This window comes from Gavia stellata, chromosome 13 (assembly GCF_030936135.1).
Source record: "Gavia stellata isolate bGavSte3 chromosome 13, bGavSte3.hap2, whole genome shotgun sequence".
NCBI lineage: Eukaryota > Metazoa > Chordata > Aves > Gaviiformes > Gaviidae > Gavia > Gavia stellata.
Genome location: NC_082606.1, coordinates 24,691,451 through 24,709,636, shown reverse-complemented (window position 1 = coordinate 24,709,636; position 18,186 = coordinate 24,691,451). Strand labels below are relative to the sequence as shown.

The 18,186-nt window shown below is 66.5% G+C and overlaps 3 protein-coding genes across 3 annotated transcripts; all 3 read left to right on the top strand.

Annotated features, from left to right (window-relative positions):
* Positions 1-1,663: 1,663 nt before the first annotated feature.
* Positions 1,664-2,792, top strand: LOC132318037 (protein shisa-like-1). The gene is made up of 3 exons (XM_059824153.1): positions 1,664-1,679; positions 2,092-2,305; positions 2,534-2,792. Exons 1-3 carry the CDS (start codon positions 1,664-1,666, stop codon positions 2,790-2,792), a joined length of 489 nt encoding a protein of 162 aa, XP_059680136.1.
* A 621-nt stretch (positions 2,793-3,413) lies between these two features.
* Positions 3,414-10,171, top strand: UNC45A (unc-45 myosin chaperone A). The gene is made up of 19 exons (XM_059823788.1): positions 3,414-3,524; positions 4,195-4,231; positions 4,337-4,512; positions 4,623-4,715; positions 4,931-5,098; positions 5,363-5,531; positions 5,795-5,965; positions 6,102-6,273; positions 6,504-6,804; positions 6,990-7,084; positions 7,153-7,294; positions 7,488-7,628; positions 7,836-7,963; positions 8,184-8,250; positions 8,439-8,552; positions 9,083-9,198; positions 9,299-9,416; positions 9,502-9,657; positions 9,911-10,171. Exons 3-19 carry the CDS (start codon positions 4,360-4,362, stop codon positions 10,169-10,171), a joined length of 2,565 nt encoding a protein of 854 aa, XP_059679771.1. The 5' UTR covers positions 3,414-3,524; positions 4,195-4,231; positions 4,337-4,359.
* A 392-nt stretch (positions 10,172-10,563) lies between these two features.
* RCCD1 (RCC1 domain containing 1) lies at positions 10,564-18,137 on the top strand. Its single transcript, XM_059823920.1, has 7 exons — positions 10,564-10,720; positions 11,642-11,996; positions 16,517-16,638; positions 16,889-16,998; positions 17,165-17,291; positions 17,470-17,499; positions 17,767-18,137. Exons 1-7 carry the CDS (start codon positions 10,564-10,566, stop codon positions 17,907-17,909), a joined length of 1,044 nt encoding a protein of 347 aa, XP_059679903.1. The 3' UTR covers positions 17,910-18,137.
* The last annotated feature ends 49 nt before the right edge of the window (positions 18,138-18,186 follow it).

Sequence of the window (18,186 nt, the reverse complement as noted above, 5' to 3'; positions counted from 1 at the left end):
AGCACCCCAGGAAGGGGGCCTTGCCCAGCAGGGAAAGCAGGGAGGGGATGGGGGGGCGTTGTCTGCTGCAGCACCTTGCGCATGCACCCCTGTGCTGCTGGGGCAAGCGCCTGGTGCAGCAGCCTCCCAGGGCTGGGGGATGCCAGCTGCTTTCAGGGCTGGAACGCCTGCCGCTGCTGGGGGAGCCAGACCCGGCTCCTGTGCACAGGGCCATGGGGCGCTGCTGTGGGGTGCTGCCGTGGGGCGCTGCCAGCTGTGCCCAGCTGTCCAGAGCAGGCTGAGATGGAGTGGTACGAAGCCCTCAGCCAGCTGCAATGCTCTGGCGTCTGAGGAGCCCAGCTGGCTGGTCTGTAGTACCCCAGGGGCTGCTGGAAGCCGCATCACCGGGAGCATCCTCCGGGTTGCTGTGCGGATCAGCGGGGCTGCAGCGCACCCCTGGCCTCCCCGGGACCAATTACTGTGGAGAGGTGCAGGCAGAGAGGGCCACAGGGAGGGCTGGGCGAGGAGGTGGTGCCAGCTGAGCTCTGTCTTGGTTTCCCACACAGCCTCCAGCGCAGCCCGCGGGCTCAGCCAGGGCCCTGCACGCCCACGGCCCCGAGAACAGGCGGAGTGCGTGGAGTCGGCATGGAACGACCCTGGCAGCTCGGCCCCTCGCACCGCCCCAGGGATGGCCTGGCATGGGGCAGCGCGGCAGGGCAGGACCCCAGGACTGGTGCATGGCTCGGGGTGTGGCCGTGCTGTGAGGCTGTGCAGGGGAGTGGGGGACCACAGCCCTGTGCTGGCACAGCGTGCCACTGGCGGCTCTGCCGGAGCCTGGCTAATGGCATGGCTGGCACAGAGCCAGGCTGCTGGCATAGGGCCCACTGCCCACTGGTGCTGCGCTGCTGAGGGGCTGCAGCACAGCCTGCCTGCCCACAGCCCCAGGGCCAAGCGCTCGCCCTGCGCCCCAGCCTGGCCTGTGGCCCTCGCCCATGGCACCGGGATTCCCAGGTGGGCTGAGATGCTCAACCAGAGCCCACGGACCTGGCGGCTGGTGCCCTGCTGTGGGATGGGGAAGGCACCCCCCGTCCCGCACTTGGCCCCTGAGAAGCTCATTAGCGATGCTCCCGCCTCCCGCCCTGGTCCCTGCGGAGCAGGCAGCAAGTGCAGGAGGCTCTAATGGCTCCGGGCGGCTCTTGATGGGCCTCGATGGAGGCGGGAGCAGGAGGGGCTGTGGTTTCTGCTTGCACTGGAGCCAGAGCTACCTCTGTCCAGGGAAGATGCTGGGTGGGTTCCTGCTCCGGCTGCTCCTCGCCACGGCTCTGTGCCCTGGTCTCCTCGGGACAGGTACAGCCCCACTCCTACCCCTGCTGCTCCCTGAGCCCATCTTCCCCATCCATGCTGGGGCCTTGTCCCTTGTGGGCTGCTCCCCGATGGCCCACGATGGAGGCTGGGGGGTCTGTGCCAGGAGGCGGTGGTCCGTGCTGGGGATGGTGGCCGCTGGTGCCGGGGCTGGTCTCACTGTAGCATGCCTGTGGGGTGAGAAGTGCTGTCCCTGTGGGGTGGTGGGGAATGGGGAGGGGGTTTGGCACAGGGAGATCAGGGCTGGCCCGCTGGCCCGGGGGCTTTCCCCTCCCCTCTGTCGCCATCACGCTCCTTGCCCGTGCTTGCCCTTGCAGGGGCCATGGCGAGCACTGAAGGTCACGGCACACATGGGGCGAGGGTCAGAAGCAGGCAGTGCTGGGTGGGGGCTGTGCTCAGCAGCTGGTGCTGCCTGTGGGGCTGGAGCCCAGCTGCGGCCCGAGCCCACCCTGAGGGCTGAGCCGGGGGCTCCAGTGCTGTGGCGGCAAGGACCCGTGGGGCCAGGGCGTTCCCAGCCCAGCCTGGCGCATCCCTGCTGGGGCTGGGGAAGGCTCCAGTCCTCAGCGTCCCTGCAAGAGCCACCTCGCTGGAGCTGGCAGCCCGTCCCACCAGCACCGCGCCGGCTGCCGGCGCGCTGACTTGCCTTGACGCAGGGGCGAAGCCCAGTGCGTGCCCCGTTCGTGGGCTTTGCGGCAGCCCGCAGTGGGGGCTGAGCCCTGGCGCTCGCCAAGCGCCTGCTCCTCGCCACAGTCTCGGTACATAACCTGCACCTCTGCGAGGGCTACGCGGGCCCCGATGGCCGCTACCACCCCGGCTTCTACTGCCCGCGGCTGACCGACCCGGCCGGCCACCGCTACTGCTGCCGCCCCAGCCCACACGCCCTCAAGTCCTGTTGCTCCCAGCTGGCCCTGGAGGCCCTCACCGGCGTGAACCTCTCCAGCCTGGCTAGCCCAGGCCTCCTCCGGTGAGCGGGGCTGCGGCCTGGCCGTGGTGCCCGGGACCGGGGCCGCGGTGCCTGGGAGGCGGGAGGAGGCGGCAGGGGCTCCGGGCTCCCAGAACAGGGGAACTGGGGACGGGCGCGGTGTCACCCCGGGTGCCCAAAGCTGGCCCTGGCCAGGCCCTCCCCGGCTCAGGGGTGCCATCGTGCTGGTGGGGGCCGTGGCCGCCCCCTCCTGAGGTGCCCCCCCCGCAGGAACCCGCTGGCCCTGCCCTTCGTGGGGCTCTACGGGCTCCTCATCCTCCTCCTCATGGCCGTCGACCTCTTCCACTTCTACCGGACCCACCGCTGCCGCCTCAGCCGCCTCCTGCCCCGTGCCCGCCGCCCGCCCTGCACCCCCCCGGGAGGGCGTCAGCCCCGCTCCCGGCCGCCCCGTGGCTCCCGCGCCCCCGGGGGGCTCCCGCTGCCGCCCCGGGGCACCCCTGGCCCCACGGCCCCCGGCCGGGTGTGCTGAGGGGGGGCCGCGGGCAGGGCGGGGGTACGGGGGGTGGGGGGACCCGGGGGGGGGCTGGGCCGGGGGTCCCCGCCCGGGGGTGCAGCGGGGCGCGGGGGGGTCACACGGGGGAGGGGCACACGGGGACACACACACACACGCGCGCACACGAGGTCGCACGTGGCCAGTGCCGGCACCGCCGGGCCACGGGGCGGCGCTGGAGGCTCCCGCCCGCCCCGGCTCTTCCGCCCCCGCCCCCGTCACGTGACTCGGGCGGTGGCGTCCGGGTTCCCCGGGCGATCGGCGGCGGCGTCAGCGCGGCGAGAGAGGCGCGATGGAGGAGGCGGTGAGCGGGCGCCGGGCGGGCCGGGGGCTGCCGGGGCTGGGCTGGGCTGGGGAGGGCGGCTGCTGGGGCCGGGCCGGTGAGGGAGGGCAGGCGGGCCGCCGGGGCTGGTGTGACGGGGGCCGTGCCCGTCCCGCGGCCGGTGGCGGCGGGGCCCTGTCCCAGGGGCCCTCCCCGGGGCAGCGGCCCGTGGGGGGGTCAGGGCCGCGCCCGGTTCCCCCGGCGCGGTCCCAGCCGGTGCCCGTCGGCAGGTGACGGCGGGGCAGCTGCGGGAGCGGGGCAACGCGCTCTTCCAGGCGGGGGACCACGCTGCGGCCCTCGCTGCCTACACGCAGGCGCTGAGCCTCTGTGATGCCGAGCCGGAGCGAGCCGTGCTGCACCGCAACCGGGCCGCCTGCTACCTGAAGCTGGTGAGAGCGAGGCGAGCGCGTCACCGCGGGCCCTGCAGGAACCTGCCCGGCTGCCCTGGCCTGCTGGGCCTCGCCGCTGGCGGCTGCCCCGGCCCATCCGCCTTCGCCAGCTGCGCGCCTGCGCTGGGAGGCCCTGTCGGTCCCCGGGCAGGGCACTGTCGGTCCCCGGGCAGGGCACTGTCGACTCTTTCCTCCCCTCACCTTTTCTCCCGGTCCTGCCGGCTGTCCCGTGCTGCTCCACCTCTCGGGTCGGCTGTCAAGGCCTGGGCAGGGCACTCCCGTCCACACCTGGGCTGTGCATATGCTCTGGGGCTGTTCCCCAGGCAGTTACAGCGTCTCTTATCTCCCGCCGTGGAACTGTCTCTGAGGCAAGGGGGAACACAAGGAACTTCAGGGGCTCAAGTAGACCAGAAGCGCTCGAAAAGCATCAGGGGGCCCTAGGGCTCCTCAGGGACCCTGTCCGGGCTGTGCTTTGGGAAGGACAGAATGTTGTACTGGGCTGGCTCACTGTCCTCAGTGATGCTGTTCCCATCCTCAAACCCCACAGTCCTTTCCCTGCTCTTCTCTCTAAAGCAGCGGGTGCTGCCTCTGCCCACAGCAGGCTAGGCTGAGCGAGGCCTGCCCGGGCAGCGCATCAGGCGTTTCCCTCTCACCAACTCTCTCTCTGCAGGAGGACTACGCCAAGGCAGAGGCTGATGCATCTAAAGGTACAGTCAGTGGTGGCCGGCAAGGGACTGGCCTCTGTGCGCTGCCTGTCCAGGCAGACCGGAGCAGTCCAGGGGCTTTGCAATAGATCCCCCACTCATCCACAGCCATTGAAGCCGATGGCCGGGACATGAAGGCACTGTTCCGCCGGAGCCAGGCACTGCAGAAGCTGGGCCGCCTGGACCAGGCTGTCAGTGACCTGCAGCGGTGCGTGAGCCTGGAGCCCAAGAACAAGGCCTTTCAAGAGGCCCTGCGCGCCCTGGGGAGCAGCATGCACGAGAAGGTGAGTGGGGAGGCAGCGTGGCGGCAGGGGCTGCTGTGGCCCCCACCCCGTGGGTGTGGTGGGCTCAGGGAAGCAGTGAGGGCTGAGCTGCTCTTTCTGCTCTGTCTCAGATGAAGACCATGTCCTGCACGGACTCAAAGGTGGAGCAGATGTTCCAGATCTTGCTGGATCCTGAAGAAAAGGATGCGGACAAAAAGCAAAAGGTCTGAGCTCTGGGGAGCGGAGGGCAATGTGGCTTGGCTGGAAGGTGAGGAGGGGAGGGAACACCAGCAGAATGTGCTCCCCGGAGACTGGGGGCGGAAGATGGGTACCTGCGGCTGCCCAGGCTTCCCAGCTGGCTCCCACTGGGCAGCTTCCCTGTGCACGGTGGGCTGCATTCTGGTGGGCAGGTGACACAGATGTGACTCTCCTTTCCCAGGCTGCGCAGAACCTGATTGTGCTGGCACGAGAGGAGGCCGGAGCAGAGAAAATCTTCCAAAGTGATGGTGTGCGGCTGCTGACGCAGCTGCTCGACACGGCCAAGGCTGACCTGATGCTGGCGGCACTTCGCACCCTGGTGGGGCTGTGCTCCGGGCACCGCTCCCGGGTAGGTTCTGCTGTAGCCCAGCTCTCCCGCGTGACAGGGCCTGGCCCAGGGGAAATCAGTGTCAGGGAGACTGCAAAGTGTTTCAGGCAGGGGAGCTGCCTGTGGCTGGCTGCAGCCCTGCTGAGCAGAGGAGCTCTGAGCTGTCACCTGCTAGGCCTGAGTTTGTCAGAGCCTTGTTGTGGCAGGGAACCGTCTTGACAAGGTGCTGGGAAGCGTCAAGGCTTCCCTGAAGTCTCCAGCAGACAGCTGTGCTTCTACCTGCAGACCACAGCCATCCTGGCGGAGCTGGGGGCCCCTCGTCTCTCGGCAGTGCTGGGTGTGGAGCATGAGCAAGTTTCCCTGGCTGCTTGCAACCTTCTGCATGTGATGTTCGATTCCCTGAAGGAGGGGCTGCAGAAGGATTTCCGTGGCAAGGAGGATGCGGTGGTGCTGGGTGAGTGCCTGCTGCCCTGGCTGGCTGCTGTGGGGTGGAGAGAGCACCTTGGGGAGGCGCTGAACTGTAGTGGGTTCTTCTCCCGCTCCCCACCTTGTCACCGCTCCCTGCCACAGAGCCGAGGCTCCGGTCCAGGGTTAATACGAGGTTGAGCTGAGAGGCAGGAGCCCCTGGTCATGGCAGCATCTCCTGCCAGCCTTACCACGGCGGGGGTGAGGCCTGTGCCAAGGGTGCTGACTGCTGGGCACCATCTCTTCTGGAAGATTCCTCCAAGGACCTGAAACTGCTGATCAAGCACCTTCTGGAGCTGCTAGCGCTGGAAGGAGCCTCTGCACATGGCCGTGACAACGCTCTCAACTTGCTCATCAAGGTGGTGCCTAGAAAGTCGCCGAAGGAGACCAACAACAGCATGAGCCTCTGGGTGATAGACCAGGGTGAGCAGAACAGCCTGCAGTGTCCTGCGGGGGCATCGCACCCCTCTGCCTCGGCATGCCACATGCCTTGGCTCCACCGGTGTGAGGTGCCTGCACACCCTCTTCTGCTCCTCACTGGATCTCTATGTCTTGCTAGGCCTGAAGAAGATCCTGGAGGTGGGAAGTACAGTGTGCGGCGACCCGGGCAGCCTGCCTGTGACGGAGAACAGCCGGATGAGTGCCTCAGTTCTGCTGAGCAAACTTTATGATGACCTGAAATGCGATGCTGAGAGGGAGAACTTCCACCACTTGTGTGAGGACTATGTGAGGTGAGCTCGGGTGTCCCTGGGGGCAGAGGGGGGATTCAGTCTCATACAGCCAGCAGCCTTCTGGGGAAGTAGCAGCATCCCTATCCCCAGACCTTTGTGTTCTTGGTGATAAAAGCAGATTGCAGACCCTCTGGAGACCTGCTGTGCTGGGGTTCAGCAGGTGGGACTGCATGTGGCTGAAGGCGGTGGGTGGGATCCGCTTTATCCTTCCTGGTGGTCTTTCCTTGCAGGAGCTGGTTCGAGGGGCACGAGCTGGCTGGGAAGCTGCGGGCCATCCAGACGGTGTCGTGCCTGCTGCAGGGCCCCTCGGATGCTGGGAACAGGGTGCTGGAGCTGGAGGGGATCATGGACAGCGTGCTGTCCCTCTGTGCCTCCGTCTGCGAGGCCCACCAGCTGGTAGCGGTGGAGGCGCTGATCCATGCTGCCGACAAGGCCAAGCGCGCCTCCTTCATCACCGCCAACGGTGTCAGCCTGCTCAAGGAGATCTACAAGCACAGTGAGAGGGACAGCATCCGCATCCGGGCGCTGGTGGTGAGCGTGCTGGGAGCGTGACGGGACGGGAGGAGTGGCTGTGCCGAGCCCTTGGGTGGTGCTGGGCAGGCTGTGGCCGCAGGGCCTGCGGGTCCGCAGCGCTGTCCCCTCCCTGCTGGGGGGCTCACAGGCACCTTGGGGTGACCGTGGCCATTCCTGCTCTGACGCTCTGCTCCTGGCTGCAGGGGCTCTGCAAGCTGGGATCCGCCGGAGGCACCGACTTCAGCATGAAGCAGTTTGCCGAGGGCTCCACGATGAAATTGGCCAAGCAGTGCCGCAAGTGAGTGCTGCCCGGGAGTGGGGCGGGGGGGAGCCGGGCAGCCTGGGCTCACGGGGCCCCTCTCCCAGGTGGCTCTGCAATGAGACGATCGATGCGGGCACGCGGCGCTGGGCGGTGGAGGGCCTGGCCTACCTCACCTTTGATGCGGATGTCAAGGAGGAGTTTGTGGAGGACAAGGCAGCGATGCAAGCCATGTTCCACCTGGCCAAGGTGTGTGCTGAGCGCTGTGGCGGGGGCCCTGGGTGGCGGGCACCCCGGCACTGGGGAAACGTGCCGGAGGGGGTTGTGGGGCTCACGCTGTGGGGCTGGGGTGTGCGCAAGGGGCCCAGAGGCGCTGGGTGGGCTCGAGCCCTGGCCTGTCCTCTCCGTCGTGGCTGTGACGAGTGCCCCATTATTGCTACAGTCGGAGGACAGGAGCGTGCTCTATGCAGTCGCCTCCACGCTAGTGAACTGCACCAACAGCTACGACCACGAGGAGCCGGATCCCCAGATGCTGGAGCTGGCCAAGTACGCGAAGCAGCACATTCCGGAGCAGCACCCCAAGGTGAGCAGGCTATGGCTGTTCTGAGGAGCTGCCGGGAGCCCTGGCCCAGGGGGAGAGCGCATGGGTGGGCAGAGCCCCCAGTCCTGAGTGGGGACGGGGTCTCCTTGGGGCCTTCAGGGGTGAGATGGGAGACCTCGCAGTGGATGGCAGCAGGTGGCAGGCTGGGTGCCGGCTCTGAGCCAGGCGGTGACCCTGCCTGTGGGACAGGACAAGCCGGACTTTGTGAAGCGTCGGGTGCGGAAGCTGCTGACAGCTGGTGTGGTGTCAGCTCTGGCCTGCATGGTGAAGAGCGAGAACCCAGCGCTCACCAACTCCTGCCGGGAGCTGATCTCCAGGTACAGGCGCGCAAGGGGGTGGCGGGGTTCTGAAGCTGGGTTCTGAGGCTGCCGGTGTCCTGCTGGTGAACTTATGTGCCTGTGGTGAATGCAAGCTCCTAGGAGAAGAAAGGAGGTGTCCGGGAGTCTGGCACAGCCTGGACTCACTGTGGATGTCTGGGTACTGTTGGGACTCACTGTGGCAGGTCCTTGACTCCAGCTGCTCCTGCTTTGTCCCTAGGGTGTTCCTGGCACTGGTGGAGGAGGCGGAGGACCGGGGTGGTGTGGTTGCACAGGGAGGAGGCAAGGTGAGCGGACAGGCCCTGCTGTGCTGCTGGCCTGCGCCATGCAGGGGGGCTCTGGGGAGGGCTGGGGCTCTGTGGGGGTGGCTGTGGTTTGGCAGGAGACCACACAGGCTCCCTCATACACAAAACCTGGGGAAGCTGGGGCTGCTGTGACCTGGCTGCAGAACTGGCTGCTGTGTCTCCGTCTGCAGGCTCTCATCCCACTGTCCCTGGAGGGCACTGAGGTGGGGCAGACCAAGGCAGCTCAGGCCCTGGCAAAGATCACCATCACCTCCAACCCAGAGATGGCATTCCCTGGAGAGCGGGTGAGTGTCACCACTGTGGGCTGGGGAGACGGGTCTGCTGCCCAGGGGCCCTGTGTGGGCAGTCAGGGCTGCGCAGGGCCTCGCGTGGGAGCAGCAGTGGGGATGGGGCCACAGCAGGGGCTCAGCACCCCGTGTGTGACCAGGCTGCTGCAGGCAGGCATGCATCTGCTCTGGGGAGGCATCAGGCTGAGCCATGTGAGGAGGGGCTGCCCAGGAACTGTCCCGGCCCCTGTGTGCAGCCTTTGGGATAGGGTGGGCTTCAGCTCCTCCTCGTACACTGGGAAAGGACTTGGCGGCGCTGGAGCTAAAAGCCGCAGGGCTGGTGATCCAAGGCAGGATCTGTGCCGCAGGAACTGCCACCATGGATTTGCCGGTCCCTGGGGAGCGGGAGGTGGCAAGACCCCAGGCCTCACTATGGGAGCAGTTCTGCCTTTAAGCTGGGCTCAGAGTTCCCTGCAACCCCTGCTCCCCGGGGTGCAGAGGCCCTGCCCCTCACTCAGGGTTCAAGCCCTGCACTGCTGTCTCCACAGATCTACGAGGTGGTCCGGCCCCTGGTAAGCCTTCTGCACCTTCAGCGCACGGGCCTGGAGAACTTCGAGGGGCTGATGGCGTTAACCAACCTGGCTGGCATCAGCGAGAGGCTGCGGTAGGCATGGTGGGGCCAGGGCGGAGCTGGACCGGGTTGGGGGAGAGAAGGGGGCCTGTCCCTGTCTGGCCCGGGAGCGCTCACGCACACTCCCCCGCAGGCAGAAGATCCTGAAGGAGAAGGCTGTGCCCATGATCGAGGGGTACATGTTTGAGGAGCACGAGCTGATCCGGCTGGCTGCGACGGAGTGCATGTGCAACATGGCCATGAGCAAGGAGGTGAGGGCCGGGCCGGGGCGGGCCGGGTGTCTGCGCTGGGCTCCTGGCCCCCTGCACCCCCACCCGCCCCCCTCCTCCTCTGCAGGTGCAGGAGCTATTCCTGGCTGAGGGCAGTGATCGGCTGAAGCTGATGGTCCTGTACAGCGGGGAGGAGGATGAGAAGCTGCGGCGGGCAGCCTCGGGGACCCTGGCCATGCTGACTGCCCTGCACCCCCCCATCTGCAAGCGGATCCCCCAGGTGGTGAGTGCCCAGCCGTGGGGTGGGGGCACTCAGCACCCCCTGGGACAGCACCCAGTGTCCCCTATTCCCTCCCCTGGTGTCCTGCAGCTGTGTCCCAGTGCTGGCCCCGGGAGACGGAGCAACCTGTCCTGACCTCAGCCTGACTCTCAGCCAGAGCTGGGGCTGTCGGGGGCTGGGGGGCCATCAGGGCTGGGGGGAGCAGGCCCCCCTCCCGCAGGGGCCAGTGCTGAGGGCAGCCCCGCTCCCCCTGCAGACGGTGCACTGGCTGGAGATCCTGCAGGCACTGCTGCTGAGCCCCAGCACCGAGCTGCAGCACCGCGGGGCCGTGGTGGTGATGAACATGATGGCGGCTGAGCGGGAGGTGGCGGAGCAGCTCATCGCCAGCGAGATGCTGGAGATTCTCTCAGTGCTCGCCAAGGACAAGGACAAGCCGCGCGTGGCCCAGGCGGCCAAGGAGAGCCTGGCGCAGGCGGTGGCTTACGGCCTCATCAAGCCCAGCCCCGGGCAGGAGTGAGGGCCTGGCGGGGGGCTGCCTGCACACGCTGCTCGGGCTGGTGCTCACTCGCTGCTCTGGGCCGGCTGCCCCGCCTGGGCTCCCGCCTGGGCTGCCGGCTGCCCCTGGAGCTGGCACGCTGCTGCTGTGGGGCTGGGGCTACGGCTGCGCTCAGTGGCACCTGCCCGGTGCCCCGGGGCCAGGGGGAGGATGGGGCTCGCCGCTGCCTCGGCCACCGTCTGCCTTAACCGGGAGGGTCGGCCCAGGGCCCTGCGCGGCTGGGCCCGGTACGGCGGCGGGCCCGCCCGGTGACACCGCACTAAAGCTGCTCTGGGACCACGGCCCGGCCTCCTGTCCCTCCCTCCCTCCGCCGCGCCGCCCCCCGCGCCGCGCACCGCCCCTCCCGCCCCGCCATGGCGGCCCCGCGCCGCGCCTGGCTCGTCTTCGGCTTCAGCACCGAGGAGGCGGCGGGGGAGCCGGGGCCGGGGCTGGGTCCGCGGCGGCTGGAGTCGGGCCCCGAGGGGATCCGCCGCGTGTGGCCCGCCTGGAGCTACGTGGTCGTGGAGACCGGTGAGCGCCCCCCCGGGGCCGGTGCTCAGACCGCCGGTCAGCCGGTGCCCCGGGTCCCTGTTCCCCCCGCGGTGCCGGTGCTGCCAAGGCCCGGTTCCCGCTTCCGCTCCCCCGGGACGCCCCCCCCCCCCCCCATCCCCCGCCTCGCGGCGCCGGTCCCCTCGGTCTGTCCTGTCCGCCCCGTCCCCCGACACCGGACCCCCGGGATGGAACCCCACCCTCCCACGGCGCCGGTTCCCCCGCGATGTCCCCTTCTCCCCCCCCCGGCGGTGGCCCCCCCGGCATGTCCCGCCCCGTCACCCCGACGCCGCATCTCCGGGACGGAGCCCCCCCCCCCCCCGAACATCCGCGTGTCCCCGCGGTGCCGGTCCCCCCGGCATGTCCCCTTCTCCACGCCCCCCCCCGGCGGTGGCCCCCCCGGCATGTCCCGCCCCGTCACCCCGACGCCGCATCTCCGGGACGGAGCCCCCCCCCCCGCCCCGAACATCCGCGTGTCCCCGCGGTGGCCGGTTCCCCCGCGATGTCCCCTTCTCCACCCCTCCCACCCCCCCCCCGGCGGTGGCCCCCCCGGCATGTCCCGCCCCGTCCCCCCGACGCCGCATCTCCGGGACGGAGCGCCCCCCCAGTGCTGGTCCCCCCCGGCACGTGCGTGCACGTGTCCCCGCGGTGCCGGTCCCCCCGGCATGTCCCCTTCTCCACGCCCCCCCCGCCGGTGGCCCCCCCGGCATGTCCCGCCCCGTCCCCCCGACGCCGCATCTCCGGGACGGAGCCCCGCCCCCCCCGCCTCGGTGCTGCCCCCCCCCCCCCCCCGGAACGCGCGCGTGTCCCCGCGGTGCCGGTCCTCCCGGGTGCCCCCCCGCCCCCCGGGATGCGCCCCCCCCCCCCCGCCGCCGCCGGGCGCTGACGGCCCCGCTGCGGCAGGCGCGGGGCTGGAGGTGCGGAGCGCGGGGCTGCGGCGGCGGCTGCCGGGCTGGGCCGAGGCGCTGCCCTCCGAGACGCACCTGCTGCTGCGGCGGGCGGCGGCGGCCCAGGCCTGGCCGCGGGCGGCCGCGCTGCGGGGCGCGCTGCGGGGCGCGCCCGCCTGGAGCCGGGCCCTGCCGCCGGGGCCCCGCCGCCCCCCGCCGCTGCCGCTGCTGCCCGGCGGCTTCGCCGCGCCGCGGCCGCCCTTCTTCGCCGCGCTGCCCGGGGGGGTGCGGGCCCGCGGGCTGGCCCTGGGCCACGAGCACGCGCTGCTGCTGGGCGCCGCCGGGGAGACCTACGCCTGGGGGGGCGGCAGGTGAGCGCGGGGGGGCCGGGGGTGCGGGGGGGTGCGGGGGTGCCCGCCCTGCGGAAAGGGCGGGGCGGAGAGGAGGGATGCGGGGCGGCGGTACGGGGTGTATGAGGGGGGCGCGGGGGGGATCCGGGGGCGCAGGAGGAGAAGGGAGGGCAGCTGGGAGGGAAGGTGGGGGGCTGCGGCGGGCGGGTGTGGGATAAGGACACGGGGGGGGGGGGGGCGTGGGGAGGTGATGCGGGCTGGGTGCTGGGTGTGCCCCGGGGGACACAGAGAGAAGGATGGGGGCGTGGGAGAGGGACGCTGGGGAGGGTGTGGGGGATATGGGGTGGACTGCGGGGGATGCAGTGAGAGGATGTCAGGGTGGGGGGGTCACCTCAGGGCCTGACACACACCCCCCATCAGCTTGCAGGCTTAAGACAAACTGGTTCGAGTCTGTGTAGTGTTGACTGATTAGTCAACACAGTAAAATAATCTAATAAAGCGATTACATGATCGGTAACGTAATTGACTAGTAAACACACCGCTCATTACTTCATGATCTGTTACTCTTCATGGTGTTGCACATAACTGTTGAGCTACAATTCATAACTCTTAAGTAATCTTGATGACACACAACTGCTGTTGAGTTACAGCTCTTTATCCTTTCCCTCCACTCTCCTGCACTGCCCGGGGTTAGGGTGCACGTCTGTCCCTCCTTACCTTGCTGCACTGCTTGGTGCTAGGGATGGGGGTGCGGGGGGGCTGTGGGGACACAGGGGCTCAGGGAAGGGTATGGGGGCACGAGCCCATCCCTCCTTATCCTCGCACATCATGGGCGTTAGGGTGCGAGTCCGTCCCTCCTGGCTCCGCTCTCCCACACCATGTCTTCAGGCCAGCAGTGCGACGGAGGGGCCGGCGGGTTGTCCCTGATACCCTTCCCTATCAGTCCCAGGTTTGCTACTGGTACCCAAATTTGGCATTTCTTACGCTATCCCTAAGCAATCTCAGCCTCGTCCATCATTGCTGGCGTACCTGGTGCACCCTCTCTGAAGGGTGCTCCCAGCCCCCCCAGCTGCCTGCCTCCCCTGCTGCGCAGTGTCCACCCCTGCGCTGACGGGATCTGTCACTTGCCCCAGCCGGGTCCCGCTGAGTGCCAGCATGTCCCCCCCGGTGCGGGCAGCCTGGCTCACAACTTGTCCTGGGGTGGGCCGGACCCGCCGTGCCCCCCTGCGCCTGCGCTCCTGTTCCTGCTGGTCCCCCCTCGCTGGCCTCGGGCAGCCCTGTCTCCTCCGTGGGTGCTGGAGCCACAGCTCCTGCGGGGCCTCTGGCTTGTGGCCCTGTCAGGGTGGTCTCCGAGGACACTCGGGTCTCTGCGTGACCGCTGAGGTCCCTGCGGTCCCTTCTGGCTGAGGCTGCTGCAGTTTTCAGCATACCTGGGCACGTAATCCTCCCATCTGGTCCTGCAGAACTGCTCCGGTGGTACCCAGCGCTACACATGCAGGATGATAAAGGTCGGTCATTGCAGCACAGGATGCAAAGGTGTCAAGTGTAACACAGCCATAGGTTTTGGGGACTGTCCCATAAACCCATCACACGAGTAACGTACAATTGGCAGTTCACTCTCAGTCCCCAGTTCAAAGGTTTTTATTCTGTCATGCACTCACTAGGCCTGTCGGCTTTCCCATCTCAGCTTCTCTCCGGGTGCTGCGATGATGCCGGGAGGTTTCACCCCATCAGGCTGGCCAGGTCCCCGGCTGAGGTTGTTGGTCCATCAGCTCAGCACAAACCTCTCCTTCCCACAGGCGAGTGATAGACGGGCACCGCATCTGTGCCCTGCCTCATCCTTCGCCTGGCTGCTTCAAAGCAGTGCTAGGTTCAGCTCCCTTTGTTCCTGCTCCTCCGTAACATACCACAAAAACCCCAACTCGCCGTCAAAGATCTGTTTGTTTCCAAGAGGGAGGTCAGTACCATCTGTCTGTAAACACTTCAGGGCAAAGTCTCTCTGCTACAGCCCCATAGGAGAAGAGTAAACCCCTTGGAAAAGCATCTAACCCCGACTCCCTGTTTCACTTGCCAGCAGTTGTACTTTGAGTGCAATAAACAGCCAGAGGCATAGTTCAGTTTAATCTCTTAAAGGTGTTTTCTGCTAGTTTGGGGGGTTGCTTTTGCATGTGCTGTCCCGGCTGCCCACAGCCACTAACGTTTTCCCAGAAGACAACTGAGGGCTCAGCTCCAGCCCATCCCTCCCCTGGGTCGCCTGATTTCTACTGCCTGGCCCTGCCAAGGGATTCTGGCTTCTCCCTTTGCTCCAAGGCAGAGATGTAGTTACGCGTTTGCCAACACAAGGTGCCGGTTCCTACCCATGCTGCCATCTGCATTGCTTGTACGCAGTATTGCAGCCCCCGCAGCTGCGGCTGCTCCAGGTCCCTGCCCCGTCCAGCACCATCGGTTCCAGAGCAGTGGGTTAACCCCCCCCGGGCCATGGCACATGGCAATGCAGCCTCAGTCCCAGAGCTGCAAAGATGCACTGGGAGCTGTGGGCCACTAAAGCTCCTGTTACCATAGAGCTCATCTCTGGGTGTAGCTGAAGCATCGCTGGGTCTTGTCATGCTCTGACCCACCAAACTTGGTAAATCCGTCAGGTTGTGGCCGTACAGCCCCAGTGCCACAGGCAGACGGGCACGGGCAGTGGGTTGGGATGCTGGTGCATGATCAGTCCTGAGCACAGAAACTGTTAGTTGTTACTATCTATCTGTAGGGTGGAAGGGATTACGTGTTCCTCTTTCTTTGGTACTTATGGAAGACAAAAACCACCAAAGACTCTCGGTCATAGTCGGTGGGGCTGTGTGACCTGGCCCATCGCCCTCCCTCGATGTTGCTGGTCGGCTCAGAGCATTTTGCTCCCCATTCTCTGTTCATTGGCGGCTGGGGTCTTGGCCAACTGCTCTGCATAGCAAACATAAAACTCAGTTTAAATCAGCATTCTTGCATTGCAGACACTATGTAATCTTGTCCTTCTTGCTTTCCCTTCAGAGAAAAAGTTTCTACACTTGTGAATGTGTATTTTTTAGGATTAATTAAAAAAAAAAAAAACCAACAAAAAAAAAACCCTAAATGCTATGGTTAAGCTTTGGTTATTCCACAAGGCTGAGAATCCCCTGACACATTCCTATGCAGTGTCCTGCAGTGTAACAGCTCGTCTGTGTAACAGCTAGGCACTGGGCTCGCCCGAGCCTTTGTAGCCCCTTTCTTACTGCAGCCTGTGGTCGCCTTCACCTGCTCGGGCAGGGAGCACCCGGAGCCCCTTTCCCCCCGCCCCGCAGCAAACCCTTTCCTGCCCGTCGGCACCCCAAGCCGCTGCTTGGTGCCTGCAGCCGTGCTCGGGGGCCAGCCGGGAACCAGCCCCGTGCTCAGCCGTGCTGGGTGCATCTCTGCACCTTGGTCTTCTGCGGATAGTCCCGTGAAGGGACGTGAACAGTCTTTCCAGTGTTGTTACGTTAGCACAGTTTTGGTGTCTTGGTCTGACACTTTGACGATCCCCAGGACTCAACACTACAGTCAGCTGCTGTGTGCGGCCGAGCTGTTTATTTTACCTTTACAGCCCCTTCCAACTCTTTCTGCTTTTGCAACAGCTTTAACAATTTAAAGCCGCTGGTGCTTTATATTCCACTCACTCACCACTAACACCCCCCCCCCAGTCTGTAACTAGGCTGTCAGGGTTCCGGTCCTGTGTGCCGGATGCCCTGCACTGGGCATCACCTTCCCACCAGCGTGCGTTTTCCCTATTTCTGGAGTCAGCTCTTCCCCTCAGCCCTGGTTATTCCTTCAGCAGCTCAGGTACTGCCAGCCTGAACAGTGCTGGGAGCTGCATGCACCATGTCGCCTTCGCCTTCTCCCAGATCCTGCCCGCCCACGTGGGCTTGCCGTCCTTCGTGTGCCCGCCGTGTGGAACGCTCATCGTGGCAGCTGGTGCCACCCCCGGATGAGCCCAAACTTGTCCCCTCCTGGGATCCCCTGCTTTTGCCTTCAGGCTTGGGGGCCAAACTGATTGCTGACACTGCGGTGGCGATTGCTGGCTCAGCAGAGCCCAAATAAGCTCAGCAATCAATTAGATGATCAATGGACTAACTCGTAAACACGTTAGTTAATTCAGAGTTGTGTCATTCGCCGCACCGTTGCACAGTGCCTGTACGACAACAGTCTCTGGTCTCACACATTGTGCAGCTGCTACTGAATTACAGCCTTGCGTGCTCCAACCCGCCCAGCCCGCTGGGCACCAGGGCCACCGAGCCCCCGCCAGCCTCCCTCGCAGCCTGGCACCAGCCTCCCCCCTCCAGGCTGGGCCCTGGGCCCCCGATGCACCCCCCGCCTTTGGGACACGGCCCCAGTGGAGGGTCCTGGGGGGACGGGTCGGTGGCGGCAGCACAGGCAGGAGGGGCTCGGTCAGGACCACGGGCTCATGGCAGGACAGGGAGGCACAAGGGCTGGCGGGCAATGGGACGCGGGAGGTGTCTGTCTGTCTGTCCACATGTGTCTCCCTGCAGGCATGGGCAGCTCGGCCACGGCAGCCTGGAGTCGGAGCTGCAGCCACGGCTGGTGGAGGCATTGGCCGGCGTGCCAATGCAGGCGGTGGCGGCTGGCGGGTGGCATTCGGCCAGCGTTAGCGGTGAGGGGCCATGCCAGGTGGGGCGGCCCCCATGCCCCAAGGGCGGCCAGTGACAGCATACGGCCCTGGCAGGACCAGACCCCCACGTCGCGGTTACCCCACGTCCCTCGTGCTGGGGGACCCCTGCGCACAGCGCTGTGCTGGGCACGGTCAGCGCTGGTGCCCCCGGAGCACCCAACTGCTGCCGCTGCCGGGGGTTCAGGGCTGAGCTCTGTGCTGGGGCCACCCCTGATGTACTCTCCCCCTGCAGAGGCAGGAGACCTCTATGTGTGGGGCTGGAACGAGTCAGGCCAGCTGGCCCTGCCCTCCAAAGCGCTGGCAGAAGAGCGGGCACAGGACGAGGACACAGGTGCAGGGAGGGTGCTGCTGGCCGGGGCGGTGGGTGGTGCCGGGTCCCTGCACAGCCGCAGGCAGTGCTGGCGGCTCGGTGCGGGGCCGGTGCGGTTTGAGCCCAGCAGGGCCCAGTCGCTCCTGGGAGCTGAGGGTCGGCTTTTCCTCAGGGGATGCTGAGCTGACGCCCCACCAGGAGCAGCCGGCTGCCGAGGGTGCCGCATTCATTTCCATCCAGGCGTTCCCGGCATTGCTGGATCTGCCCCAGGACTTGGAGGTCAGCAAGGTCAGCTGTGGGTCCCGGCACACGGCTGTCATCACACGTGAGTTCCCAGCTCTCGCTGACGGGGCGGCAGGCAGCACCCTTGCTTTTGGTGCTGCCAGGGAGCAGGGCAGGGGCGGCTGACCCAGACTGGGGCTCAGTGGGTCCCGGCAGGGCAGAGGCCGGCAGCCCTGTGCTGCGGTGCAGGCGCTGGCTGATGGGTGCTGTCCCATTTGCAGGAGGCGGCGAGCTGTACACCTGGGGCTGGGGTAAGTGATGCCTTTGCTCTAGGATGGTACAACATGCCCTGGACCAGCTTTTGTTTTCTACTCCCTTACCGTGGGCTGCTATTACTTGGATAATGATGTATTTTATCACTGGGAGGTTTCATAGCCGAGCACCTCCCTGGGTTCCCAGCCATTTGTACAGGGTGCTCTCACATTTCCCCCACCCCACCCCTAAATGCCTGGGGAGCCATCAACCTGCGAGGGCAGAGGCCCCAGGGCCACACTATGGGACAATTCTTGTCTCTGCAGGTAAATACGGGCAGCTGGGACACGGGGACAGTGCCAGCTCTGACCAGCCACGCCGCGTCCAGTACCTGGTGGCTGAGGGGCTGCGGGCAGAGGAGGTGGTGTGCGGGCCCTGGACCACCTATGTCTGTGTGCTGGAGCCATGAGGGGTCCACAGCCTCCACCCCCCCAGCTGCCTGTGGGGAAGAAGATGCAGGCAAGCTCTGCTCCTGCCTGCCCGCTGCCAGGACCAGCCCCAGCACCACGCTGCCCTGGCAGGTGGGCAGGCAGCCCCCCAGGACAGGACCTGGCCCAGGGGGAGCTGAACTCGGAGACTGGAGCTGAGCTGGTGCCTGACCCTGCCCAGGCTGCAGTTGCACAAGTGCTAAAGACAACGCCGGGAAGGACTCTACCCATTTATTACATCTACTTTTCCGTAACAGC

Coding starts and splice junctions, on each gene's coding strand:
- LOC132318037 (XM_059824153.1), top strand. Junction 2,306..2,533: donor GCTAGCCCAGGCCTCCTCCG/GTGAGCGGGGCT, acceptor CCCCCCCCGCAG/GAACCCGCTGGCCCTGCCCT.
- UNC45A (XM_059823788.1), top strand. CDS start 4,360: ATGAAGGCACTGTTCCGCCGGAGCCAGGCACTGCAGAAGCTGGGCCGC. Junction 7,085..7,152: donor TTGGCCAAGCAGTGCCGCAA/GTGAGTGCTGCC, acceptor CCCCTCTCCCAG/GTGGCTCTGCAATGAGACGA. Junction 9,658..9,910: donor GCAAGCGGATCCCCCAGGTG/GTGAGTGCCCAG, acceptor CTCCCCCTGCAG/ACGGTGCACTGGCTGGAGAT.
- RCCD1 (XM_059823920.1), top strand. CDS start 10,564: ATGGCGGCCCCGCGCCGCGCCTGGCTCGTCTTCGGCTTCAGCACCGAG. Junction 11,997..16,516: donor TACGCCTGGGGGGGCGGCAG/GTGAGCGCGGGG, acceptor GTCTCCCTGCAG/GCATGGGCAGCTCGGCCACG. Junction 16,639..16,888: donor GCATTCGGCCAGCGTTAGCG/GTGAGGGGCCAT, acceptor CTCCCCCTGCAG/AGGCAGGAGACCTCTATGTG.